General features: G+C 39.0%; 1 protein-coding gene across 1 annotated transcript in view; it reads right to left on the bottom strand.

Annotated features, from left to right (window-relative positions):
* Nucleotides 1-12,934, bottom strand: part of LOC109432877 (laminin subunit alpha-1) — a gene marked incomplete in the record, with an annotated part of 122,199 nt that extends 109,265 nt beyond the window's left edge. Inside the window, 1 exon segment of the mRNA XM_062847986.1 lies at nucleotides 12,926-12,934. Within this exon segment, the coding sequence (XP_062703970.1) occupies nucleotides 12,926-12,934 (9 nt within the window).
* Nucleotides 12,935-13,498: the final 564 nt, after the last annotated feature.

Here is a 13,498-nt window from a genome sequence, read left to right as displayed (position 1 = left end):
CTAGCAGGAATTGCTAGAAGAGTTCCAGCAACACTTCTTGTAGGGTTCCCACCACGAAAGCCCGGAAAAACCACAGTACCATTTCAGGACCAACAGGAATTCTCAAAGAAATTTGAAGAGGATTTCCAGAATACGAAGAGGAATTCAGAGAAAAATCACTAGAGGAATTCGGCAAAAAAAAACCCTGGGTGAGTTTGTGAAGAAATTATTTGATAATTTTGAAAGAAATTCCTGTAGGAATCATATGAAGTAATCTTGGCGGAAACTCAGCACGCATTCTTGAGTAATCTTCATGGTGCATTTTTGGAGGTACCTTTTAAACATCTCTGTAGCAATCACAGAAGGAACTTCTGCAGGAATCACTCACTTACTCATGTATCCTGAGCACCTCTGGGGGTACATAGGGCCAACGTAAAAGATCTCCATCCTGGGCTGCTGCTGGTTTCAGCCTTGACCTCGACCCAGGTCAGGTTCGCCTTCTTTGATTTCCTTGTTGAGGCTTCGTCGCCACGGGCCCCTGTGTCTGTCTCTGCTGCGATGTCCTGCCGGATTCCAATCCAGCGCTTGCTTGCAGATTTCGTCTCCGTTCTTTCGTGGTGAGTGGTCGACTTCCTCTATTTACGTTCTCGAATTTCTGTTGATATCGGTTTCAAATGACATCGTCGATGGAGCTCAGTTCTCGGAGTCCAGTATTGAGGCCACCAGGCCCGGATTATAAACCGCAGACATCGGCTGATGAAAATCTGTAGCTTTTGTATGGTCTCTGCTGACACGCACCACGTTTCGCTGGCGTACAACAACATAGATTTCACGTTGGAGATGAAAATTCGAGTTTTGATGCGTTGAGTGATCTGATTGATTCAGATTCAGAAAGCAGTCCTAGCCGTCTTGATCCGTGTTGATAGCCAACGATTTGGTCTTGCCGACGTTGATGGTAGAACCGCCGTAGAGGAGCGTTTGGGATCCGATAGAGCTCCGGTATGCAGGACTCTGCATGTAAAAGTCTCGTAATGTGCTTCCATGAGATTGACGATTTTATTCGAAACTCCTTTGCGTCTCAGGGCGCCCCACAGATTTTCGTGGCTCAGACGATCGAAAGCTTTTTTGTACTCAATGAACACCAAAAAGAAGGACTCTTGGGATTCGTTCACCTGCTCCAGTATAATACGGAGCGTGACAATATAGTCAACACAAGATCTTCCGGCACGGAACTCCCTTGCTGCCGCCGGAGAGCTGCGTATGTTTTCTCTTGTATCCGATTCAGGATAACTTTGGCACAGAACTTTGAGAACAACACACAATGGATCAATGCAGAAATCACGGTAGGTATCCTAGAAGATTTTCTAGAGGAATTCCTCAAGAAACTCTTGGAGAAATGCGCCGAAAATGTCAAGAGGAACTCTTGGGAATATGAAGAAATCTTTGGATAACGTCTCAAGGAATTCCTGCTGAAATGCTGAAATTCTTGCTGAGATTGCTCCAGAAGTATGTCCACGTTATCATATTCAAATTAATACTGTGATTTCTCCAAGGATTTCTATTGATATTTCCAATGATTTTTCCAGATTTCTCTCTTTAGGAATTTTGCTTGAAATACTACTGGAAATCCCTGAAGGAATCACAGCAAGAAATTTTAAAGAAATATTTGGAGGATTCACAGCAGCACCTTTGTAGGAATCTCAGTTGTAAATACACAAGACAAGGGACTTGCCCTCTCCTTCATCCCGCATTTCTTAGTATTTATCAAAAAGAATTAATGAAAAAAGAAAAGGCTGCCTACGCTAGTGGTTCTTATTGCAAGGGGAATTCCTTCAATAAATTCTGGAAGAGACCTACTATCATTCCAGGTATTTCTATAATATTCGTTCCATGATTCCACCAGGGATTTCTCCAAGAACTCATTAAGAAAATCTATTTATGTTTTTCTTGAGATGCAGGCTCTGTTCCACTTGGAGCGTTATTCCAATGATAAAAAAAGCAGGAGTTGTATTTCATAACAAAGAACAACTTTGTAGAACACACGAAAATTACCAAAAATCCCTAGAAAAAGATATAACGTAAAAACTATTTTGAGGGGTCGTTCACAAAAAACGACACATAACTCTTATAATTAAGCAAATAAGGTAATAGCTTGTTCGGCAAACTTTCCAACAATACATTTTTCTACAACTTTGCAGAAGACACCAACACTCTATCTTCATTTTTGAAAAAAGTGAATTTCTGTTGCACTTTTAGGTGGATTAATCACAAAAGTGAAAATCCCAAAATAAAGAGTTCAGTATACAGAACAAAATCTTCTAAGACACTATACCGCTAAAGTCAATACATAGAGCTGCAAAAAATGGGTTATGGTTGTGTACCCCAGTATACAGTATGTGGCAGGTTCCTCCGGAGATTATGTCCGGTGGCCACATCCGGTAGTTCCTAAACGGTCAAAAACTGTGTGGAATCAATGTTTGGTTGCAGAGGTATAAGTTTTAGTGAAAATAGAGTGCGTTTAATAGCGAATCATAATGGAAAACACTCTGTGTACCGAAAAACAGCCCTTTTTATACGAATCTGACCCAGTGACCCACCGGAATAACTCCGGCCATAGGGACCATTCCGACGTTCTCTGTCCACTTTTACAAACAAGACATATGTACGAGTGCACTGTCAAAAAATTATTCAAATCCGTTGTGTATTCGCTGAACGGCGACATTTTTAGTTCATATGCGCTGACTCAGGCCGATACGGGTTAAGTAAATTAACTCTTCATGTCATCGACCTAAAGTTCGGGGTCACCCCTCAAAATGATGTAACGGCCAAAAGTTTGGGGTCACTCTCGTAAAACATGGAAAAGTGGTTTGTTGATATCTTTGTCATCTTGTATTCAATTTTAATTCTTCTTGGCTTATTTGAAACAAAATGAATGATACTTACTGCATAGACATTGAACCACACATATTTGTTGAAATTTACATACTAAAACTTAACGTAAAGTGGCCTCATTTTTTGAAGTGTGGTGAAATGTGTCAACTTTACATAACATTTTTATATATAAAAATCGTTAAATACGTTAAGTTAAAGATATCACGTAAACACGTGTAAGTTAATTATCTTTGAAATGAGCCAAAAATAATTAAAATTGAACTATAGATGACGAAGATATCACCAAATCACTTTTTCATGTTTTACGAGAGTGACCCCAAACTTTTGGCTGATACATCATATTGAGGGGTGACCCCAAACTTTAGGTCGATGACATGAAGAGTTAATTTATTTTAAAACTTTTTTTCTAGATTTTTTAGCTAAGTTCTGTAAAAAGCAGTTGAGAGCTAATAGAAAATGGGTCATATTACCACTGTCATCTTAACATTTGGTTTGAGGGGGTGACCCCAAACTTTTGATCGGAAGTGTACATACTTTACAATGATAAATCTATACATTTTACTCTCGAGTGACCATTTGGAATGTGAGAACTTCCGAGCGATCACTACTTTGAATGCTGCCCACAAAGTGCTATCCCAGATCATCTTCCGTCGTCTGTCACCTAAAACTAATGAGTTCGTGGTAAGTTATCAAGCCGGCTTCATCGACGGCCGGTCGACAACGGAGAAGATCTTCACCGTACGGCAAATCCTTCAGAAATACCGTGAATACCAGGTCCCAACACATCACCTGTTCCGCCTTCAGAGCGGCATATGACAATATTGAACGCACAGAGCTATGGAAAATCATGGACGAAAACGGCTTTCCTGGGAAGCTGACTAGACACATTAAAGCAACGATGAACGGTGTGCAAAATTGCGTAAGGGTTTTGAGTGTACTATTCAATTCATTCGAATCTCGCCGGGGACTGTGACAAGGTGACGGACTCTCATACCTACTCACTCTTCCACATCGCTCTGAAAGGAGTGATGCGACGATGCCGACGAGCTGGGCTCAACAGCCGAGGAACGATTTTCACACAATCCGGTCAATTTGTGTGCTTCGCGGACAACATGGATATTATCGCCAGAACATTTGGAACGGTGGTAGAGCCGAACAACCGCCTGAAATGCGGAGCAGTTAAGGTCGGACTGGTGGTGGATGCCTCAAAAACAAAGTACATGCTGGTGGGCGGAACTGAACAGGGCCGGATCCGTCTGGATAGTAATGTTACGATAGACGGGGATACCTTCGAGGTGGTGCAGGAATTCGTCTACTTCGGATCCTTACTGACGGCTGACAACAATGTGATTCGTTACAGCATTTTTGAACTCGGTAAGCTGATGATCGTTTTTGGTGTAGAATCATGCTCTGAGTTCGAATACGCAAAGGAAAAAAATACAGTAGAGCGGAATTTTTTCGACTTTTCATACAAGGTTGATAATTTGAAATCGATTTTTGTTCTATTAATCATAGTCGCTCACTTCCAACCCGGGAGCTTCTTGACAGCTGCCGAACAACGTCAGCGTACCTAAAAATTTTGGTCCGGGTGGTACTGTCAGATTCAAAGCGGCAAGCGCTTCTTTTGAAAAGGACGAAAACCGACAATAACAAACCGAACAAAAAATATTGAAACATTAAACAGAAACCTTTATTTGTTGTTTCCACTTTTTTTGTGGTAGATAACTGCAAATGAGGTGCGGCATAATGAATTTGTTTACTAGAAGCGAAAATTATATCTATAAAACAAGTAAAGGCAAAGTAATCGGCTTTCATAAAATTAATAAGAAACTTATGTTTTCTTCTAGTGCGGTTATTAAGCACCAGCAAGTAATAAATTAGATTACTTATGCTAACATTTTACAGCTACATATCTGGTGGCCAAGTAAAAATGGAAGTTAAAAACAATCATTTGCAGATGTTCTTTTTTTCGAGTTTGATCTTCGGTTTGGCCTAGCATGCGCAGTCACCAATTAATATGGAAGACCGTTTAAACATGTGCTTTTATTACATTTCTTACAACAACAAAATGAAAAATCAAAATAATTTCAATTTAATGAAAATTAGTTTTTGCGCTTCTGTTGAATACGTCCTTTTCATACGAAAGGCTAGCCTCTTGTTGACTTCCACTCATTATGAAACAAAAAGATGTTTTCGCATGGACAAAAATTGTTGCGTCAGTGAAGGATGGACCCGTTGTTTACGAACAGTAGCGACATCTGCGATTTGCAAGTAGGTACGCGAAACTGAGCTTATCTGTCAAGTTACGGAGGGGTTGCTCACTTCGCACATCTCATTCTCCGTAATCAATGCTCCGATAGAGCTGATTTTTTTTACTGTAACTCGCCTGCATATAATACGTCAAATAAACGTTGATAAAGAATTTTAAAATTGTTTTTTTTTCGTATTGAAAAAAAAAATACATTTCCTCATATATTTTTGGAAATTTTGCTAAAATTTAAGAAGATCGTCCCCAAAACTCGCCAATATCTTGAATTTCATCAATCTGACGCAAAACCTGCATTCAGATGATCGAATGATATTATATTTAGCTTTTAATTTATAGAAAAAATATTTAAAATTTGTTGAACAAACGCAAGTTATTTGAATTTTATTGAATTCCTTATTTTGAAAAGTTGTAAAACTCGATATTGAGCTAAAACTCGAAAACTTTACTACTTAAAATTTTTTGTAGCGCAGTTTCGATATCAGCACTAAATTATGTTTCAAAAATTTTGGTCGTTGTCACAAGTTCACGACTTTCGTTTTATTTTGTAAACTAGTGTAGGTAATCACTGAAATGAATTTTTCGAAACATTTCTGCAAGGATTCTTCAAGAAGTGTCTCTAAGTATCAACTAAGAGATTCTTCCTAGAATTTATCCAGGAAAATTTCAAAGAATTCATTGGATAACAACTCATGAATTCTTCTACAGAAATTCCTCTAAGAAAATCTAGGATTATCCTTTCGAAAAATCCTGCTAGAATTCCTCCAAAGAATTGTTTAACATCCATCTACCGTAAAAGTTTCCACGAGGATTCCTTCAGAAATTTTTGCTAGCGCTCCTCTAGGAACCCTTCTAAAAATCCCTATTGCGATTTTTGATAAGCCTCCTTCAAAATTCTATCGAGAAAGCTTTTGATAAATCATTCTTTGTTTTCATCAAGCATCTTAGTAAACAATTCGTCAGGAATTGTTAATGATTTTTCCAGGATTTCATCCAAAGAATTGGTTAAAAAATAACTCTAAAGATTGTTGGTAGAGTCCTTGTGCCTATGGTAATCTAACGATCCCAGATTCATCCCATTAAAAAACAAAGCGATTGCAGCACTGATTGATTTCGTATTTTTGTTGTAATTCGCAAAGCACTTATTTTCTTTGTTTTGAGTAGCATAAAAATGGGAGCGTATATGCCTAAATAGTAAAGGAACAGATACCATTTTTTAAAAAAATAATTTCTTCGGAAGTTTCTCCAAGGATTCCTGTATGAATTCCTCCTAAGACTGTTTTGCCGCTTTTTTCAGGAATTCTCTAAGATTGTCTAGAAGCATCCTTTAAGTGATTAATGCGATGATTTCTTAAGTATGTCTTCCAAAAATCTCTTGAAAATTATCCAAAGATTCTTTCAAAATCTCTTCCAGGATCTTGTTAGAAACTCATACAAAGGTTCCATTCATCGGATAAAGCATACCTCGTTTAGTTTATTGAATATTTTCACCAAAGGTTCTACCGAGGATTACTTTTGGGATTTTTCCTGGGATCGCATTCGGAATTCTACCTGTGTTTTATTCCAAAATTCCTGAGGAATTCCTTCAAAGGATCCTTAAGAAATTCCTCCCAAACTTTCTTTATTTTCCAAAGTCTTCTTAGTATCCAATAAATCCTCTTGCGATTTCTCTAAAAATTCGTTAAGAATTTGTACAAGTATTATTTTAGAACTACCTACCATACATGATTTCCCCATGAATTTAACAAATAATTTTATACAAGAAATTCTTCGGGACTTCTTTCATGCTAGGATTCTTTATGTATTTCTATAATTCAGGATTTTTTCGAATATTCTTACGATATTTTCTCCAAGAAATTCTACTGGAATTCCTTCAACGAATCCAAAGTTTCCATCGAGCAATTTTTCTACATACCCTAAAACTTATTTTTGTGCCCTTTAAATTTACGCACCTTTTTTTATGCCCTGCATAAAAAGAGGGAAAGCTACTCAGAACCAAAATTTTGCATAAGAATATTTAATAATGACGGGAACTATTGCAACGGCGGCCAAGGGATGTTTATAGGGGAGAGCAAAGGAAGGTTACAGGTACGTTTTTGGGTGTTTCCGAAGGTCTCATGTGCGTTAAGGGGGTTTCGAAGTCTATTCAGGAAGTCGCAGATCATTTTAGGCTGGTTTCAGAAGCGTTGCGGAGGCGTTTGAAGGGGGTTTGGTTTAAGGAGAATTTTGGAGGCATTTTAGAAAGCTTTAGAGCATTTTCGGCGTTACGGAAGCGTTACGATGAGTTTTTGCAGGTTTCGGACCGACTTGGGTGCGTTACATGGGGTCGTGAGGGTTTCAGAGGGATCTTGTAGGCATTTCAGGAAGTTTCAAAGGATTTTTAGAGACCTAAACACAATAACTTTCAAAACATCCCTGAAAAACCCTTTGCTTTAAAGATTGTCTTGAATCCCCCTGATACGACACTGACCTGAAATGCCTTGAAACGCCCCTGAAACCTCCGTAATTCCATTGAAACGCCCTTGAAATCATCATAATCAATTTGAAATGCCTCTAAAACCCATTTGGACGCCTTTAACAGGGTTCATGAACCCCTAGAAACGAACCTGAAATGCCATCAAACGCCCCCAAAACGCCCTTAAAATGTTCCTGAAACACTCTGAAACTCTCTGAAATACCTTAAAACGCCCCTCAAATCTCTTGTAACGTCCTTCAAAGGCTCCTGAGACCCCTTGAATTGCCCCTAAAGCCCCTTGGAACGCCCCTGAAACCCACATAATACCATTGAAATACCGCTGAATTCCCCGTAATCCCATGAAAACCAGGGTGGCCACTAAATTTCAGTTTTGGAATCCCCGTCTTTTTCCCGGTTTTCCCGGTTTTTCAAAATGGACATTTTTGAAGTATGTAACACCCAACGGCAGCACGAAGAAAGTGTGATTGCTGAAGCACAGGAAAGCATGAACAGGAACGATATGCGGATGCTTTATGGAACTGTAAATGGTGCGTGGCACAAGACTACGCCAGTACCCGCTATGTGCAATGACCTGGAAGGAAGTTTGCTGATAGACAAAACAATGGGGGAAGCAATGTGGAAGGAGCACTTCGAAGATTAGTTGAATGGTAGCAGTGAATTATAATGGATGACAGTAAGTAGTGGAACCAACAACACTGATGAGGTTAAGAAGACCACTAAGAAGCTGAAAATAGCAAGGCTGCTAGGAAGGACGAGTTCCCGGTCGAACTTCTTAAGCACGGAAACGAGCAGCTACATCAATCAATCCACCAGATTATTGTAAACATTTGGGAGGATCAAAAATAAGACTGAGACCTCTTGAAGAGTCCTTCGTCGAAGAATATCAAGCTGAATAAGATGAACATTATCTTGACATTGTAATGTGAACGTTGAACAGATAAACGTAACTGGTACACTGCTTCTTCTGAAATGCTTACTTAAACAACATTTTCTGTAAAATGTTTGTAATGTTGGTATAGTAAGGATGAACCAAGATATCGCATTTTAACTGGATTTTTTATGTAATTTTAGCAAAATTGGCTACATCAGGATGAATTTTTGCATTATTTGAAAAAAAAACTGCTAGAGATTTCAATGAAATCGATTATTTGAAATTAGCTTGCTAATGCAGATATCGGTAAGGTGTAAAAAAAAAGAAATATGGTCAGCAATTTTCTCTCAACAACCATTTTCCCGGTAATCATCTAAAATTCCCGGCTTTTTTCCCGGTCGTTCCAAATTCCCGTCTTTTTCCCGTTTTTCCCGGTTCGAATGCCCTCCTGTAAAACACCAAAAAATCTTGACAGAACGCCCTTAAAAGGCTCCTCAAATCCCCCGAAGCATCCCCTTGAAATGCCCCTGAAGCCCATTTGGAACTCCCTTTTTGGGCTCTCTGGGAACTTTCTGGAAACTCCCTCAGCCCAACCTCAACTGCCCGGAGACCTGTTCGCGCGAACTAGATTCTCTAATTAAAGCCCAAACTTAATTTAAACATAAATTTTCCACTTTTTATGCCTTTTTTTAATTTATGTACATTTTTAATGTATGCAGTCCCAGCCACGTGCATTAAAAGAGGTTCCAGTGTATCTTCAAAGATTTTTTAGCGATAACACCAATATCTTCCGTATTTCCTTCACGAAACTTCTAATATTTTTTTGCCATCGATTTCATCAAGCATTGCACAGTGGGAAAAAATAGGTATAAAACGCGAATAAATTCAATATCTTTGCTCGGAGTTTACGGAATCGAATGAATTTTTGACACACACTGAAAAAATCTTTATTATTTCAAATAAGGAGAGTGTCATCCACCGTACGATGCTGGAAATCAGTGTATTGAGCTCGTTTTACCCCGCGCTCTCTCTCTCTCACACCTTTTTGAGAAAATCCTCATCTATTCCAGACTGGTGTGCAAAATAAGTGGCTTATTTAACTCGTGTTTGTGTAGAAACTTCCATAGTATCGGAAATTTGCATATGATTGGTCCTTCTCTTGTCGATTGCGTTCCACTCCGGGCGAAGATGCATGTGAAAATTTGAAGAAATAGGGGATATCGGGGTTATTTGACGATATTCCAATTTTTTATGCCGTGTGGTGAGCCAAACCAGCTCCATTTGATACTACGGAAGTTTTAACACAAACACGAATTAAATAAATCATTTATTTTGCACGCCAGGATTTTTCCAAATAGTTGAAAATGAGAGAGCGCGGGTTAAAACGGGCCCGATCATCTGAAACTGTAGAGATTTTGGCAGTTTGTGTCAAAATTTCATTCGAATTCATCCACATCGAGCAGAGATGTTGAATTTCTTCGCGGTTTATATTCATTTTTCTCCCATCGTGCATTGATTATAAATGAGGAACTCAAAGAACTTTTTCTTGGATATCCTTCACGATTCATCTAGGAACTGCTTCAAAGAATTTCTCCAGTAATATTACCAAGATTTCCATAAAGTATTTCCTTGAGATTTCCACAAACGATTCATTTGAGGCTAGGAATCCTTTAGAAATTTCTACGAGATTTTTTTTTAGATTTTTATCAAACGTTCCAATGCCTCGAAAGGTTTTTCTAAAAATCCTTTCAAAGATTTAGAAGGAATTTGTTCAAGCATTTTCTTATCTTGAAGGGACAAACGGGGACTTCAAAAAAGGAAACTCGCGGTTGAACAAGTAATAAAACGGAAGGTTTATTAAAAGCGTTTGAACTGCACGAAGTGCGAATACGGAATGATCATGTTTGTTAATTTTCACAAACAGGTAATGTACGTTGCTAGGGTTACCTAGCAACTACACGTCTCAGGGGAGCAACGGCTGATTGCCTACTACTCCAACACCCCCTCTCAATCGGCCAGTCCTACTACGTCCTGGTAGCTTTACTACGCTGGTTACGGAAGTTGCCCGATAGCCGCCGATCCTATCATCAACACGTTGGACATCTTGTGAACGGATCGTCTTCCTCGATTCCAGGGTTTCTCTTCCTTGAGGCAACTTGATGAACGCCGGTATTTGCTTTCTGCTAGCACCAGGTCGTCGCCTCGCTGCCATCCACATAAATTGGCCATCACGTTCGTGTCCTTCGTCAACCGATACAGGCGCATCTGCGGAAACCAATTCGCCAGAAATTTGTCTATATTCAAAATAATCGTTACACTTACCGAGGAGCAGGCGCTCCCGTCCGCTGGGCCTCGACGGCAATTCACTTGGAATGTTGCGTCTTTCTGTTCGCGAAGGGAGCGCATCTTCTTGCTCGCCGTTGGCTTGATCGAGATCATGTCGTCGTTGGCTGTTTCCTCCCTCTTGTTCGAGCTGCCAGGGAAAGGACAACGCACCAAACTTGACGTTTTCAGTAACCGTTCGTTTGCCTGGACCCCGCTTTCTATGACCATTTCGTCTTGAAACCGACCTCGCGAATAGGACCGAACGGGTAGCCTCACCGTCTGTGCTCCGGGCAAGCTGGTGTACGGATCCACGCACTTCAGGAACATTTCTCCTCAGCAACCGGTTGGCTCTCACGCTTGTTCTATGTGATGGTTCATTGCGGCCCTCCTCCGTCAATATTTTTGCATCGGTTTCTTCTAATAACAGGTTGATCTCATAGAAACTTCCTCGTAGATGCCCAGTGGCCAGGAGCTTGCCAACCTTCTTCAAAACGGCCACGCTTCCAGAAAACAGCACTTCGATTCCGGCCCTGGTCAACTTCTTCACCGACATCAGGGTTGAATCAATCGGCACTCGTGATCAACTGGCTGATCTCTTCACAAAATCCCTGGAAGCCAGCCGGTTCCAACTGTTGACGACCTACCTAGGAATGTCGGATTGAGAGGGGGTGTGAAAAACTTAGTAGTCTGGGAGTTTATGACTTCCGGAATAACATTGCGCATGCGTCGTGGTCATCATCATCATCATCATCATCGAAATGGTAACCACGGCAACCGAGTAAACAACTGGTGGGGTATAAATATGAGGCTTTTCACCTCGGCCGGTTCAGTTCAAAACCAACCGTCAAATACCTTGTAATTTCTCCGTAATAAACCAAGTTTTCGTAACACGTGTTTCTCTGCTACCTACAAGATCTTATTTATACCTACTAATTCCTCGAATAATTGCTGTAGGAAATATCCAAAGATCTGTAGGAGATTTCACAATTCGTCCAAGAATCCGATAGAAAGTTCCAGTAAGGAAATTAAATTTATCTTTTTCTTCAAGGATTTTTTTTAAGTAACGTTACAAATATTCCTTGAAGATTGTATTTTTATTTGCATCAAAGAATTTGAGAGGAATTCTTTGGAGTTTGATTCGTTGATTCGTTTGAGTAATAATTCAGGCATTTCATAATAAATGCTTCCAAAATTCCCATACCTTAAAAAATCTTCAAGAATCCTGTATGCAATTCTTTTAATACTTCTGTTCAAGCCTCACGTGTAAAAAAGCCAATAACAAACTTGTTTCGAACGCGCGCCACTATCAGGAAGAACACACATAACGGTATTAGTTAGTAGCAGGTATAGGTATGTGAGGGTGGATCAAGATAATACCTACCCAAACACGTTTGTTTACTAAAACGCTCTAGAGTTCTGTTCACATGTTATGCTAGAATTCATAAAGTTCATTTTTTTTCAAGAATGTAATTAAAAATACCTTCAAAATCAACCCAATGATTCTTTCGTAATACATCTTAGAATTCATCTAGAAGATTTTTTGAGGATTCCTTTGAAAATTTCTTTAAAAATTCCTGCAAGCATTCTTACAATGATTTCTTCTGAAACTCATCCACAATTCCTTTAGAAAATCTCCTAAAGATCCATCTAAAACAATGTTTCCCAAACTTTTAGGAGGTATCGCCCCCTTGGAGCTTGAGAAAAACATTTTCGCCCCAAAAAAAAATTTTTTTTCCATGATAAAAGGCTGAAAATTTGATTAGCGGAACTACTATTTTACACTTTTGTGGCAAAACCGGTATTTAACAGGGGGAGCGACACTAGTTTTGCCAAGCAAAAAAAAACTCAAAAAAAAGCTGAAAAAAGCCCAAAAAAGTAGTTAAAACCCGCAAAAGTTTTGCGGGTTTTACCGGTTTTTTTCGACTTTTTCGGTATTTTTTTGGGGTTTTTCGGTTTGGCAAAACTAGTGTCGCTCCCCCCGATATTTAATATATATCTAAATTAGTATCGCTTTCATTTTCATTGAGTTGCTTTGCAAATGCATCGATTTCTTGCATTAGAAAAAAAATACTGCATTATCGCATGTAAAAACAATACGTTTTGAAATCATGTATGTGCTGTACATATTCTTGAACAAAATCGGGCAAAACAGAACGTTATCTTCAACCAGATGTTTTACTAGTGTTCTAAAAGGGTGTTCTTCAACACGCGAGATGTTTGGTTACAAGTACTCAAATAAGACTGGTGGCAAATTGAAAAAAAAAACAATTACAAAACTATACAAAAAGTACAAATCAGGAACATATTGGTGTATTTTCAAATGTAGTCAGCTTTGCTCAGTAATCGAAAATAAAGAAAAGGCCAGTGATCCAAATTGACAAACTTCCTCTGAATTGGAGAACTTTTTATTGTCAAATAAGTAGACATCTATCAGTCATTACTCGGTTTTGAGAGAATTCAACGCTGAATTTGTGGAAAATTTGCATATAAGCTGCTAGTAATAAGCAATGTCTTGAATCCCTCCGGGAAGCTTCTCTGGAATATTTTCAAACAATGTATGACAAATTTCACCCGAAAAGTGTTCTAAGATTCATCTTAAAATTCATGGTTTTGATAGAAATTTCCATAAAAACGCTTAAAAACAAACTTTCTTATCAAGTCAAAAAAAAAACTGTCCCTTTCATGATTT

The sequence above is a fragment of the Aedes albopictus genome, chromosome 2 (assembly GCF_035046485.1).
Source record: "Aedes albopictus strain Foshan chromosome 2, AalbF5, whole genome shotgun sequence".
Taxonomy (NCBI): Eukaryota; Metazoa; Arthropoda; class Insecta; order Diptera; family Culicidae; genus Aedes; species Aedes albopictus.
This window is presented reverse-complemented; position numbering and strand designations above follow the sequence as displayed.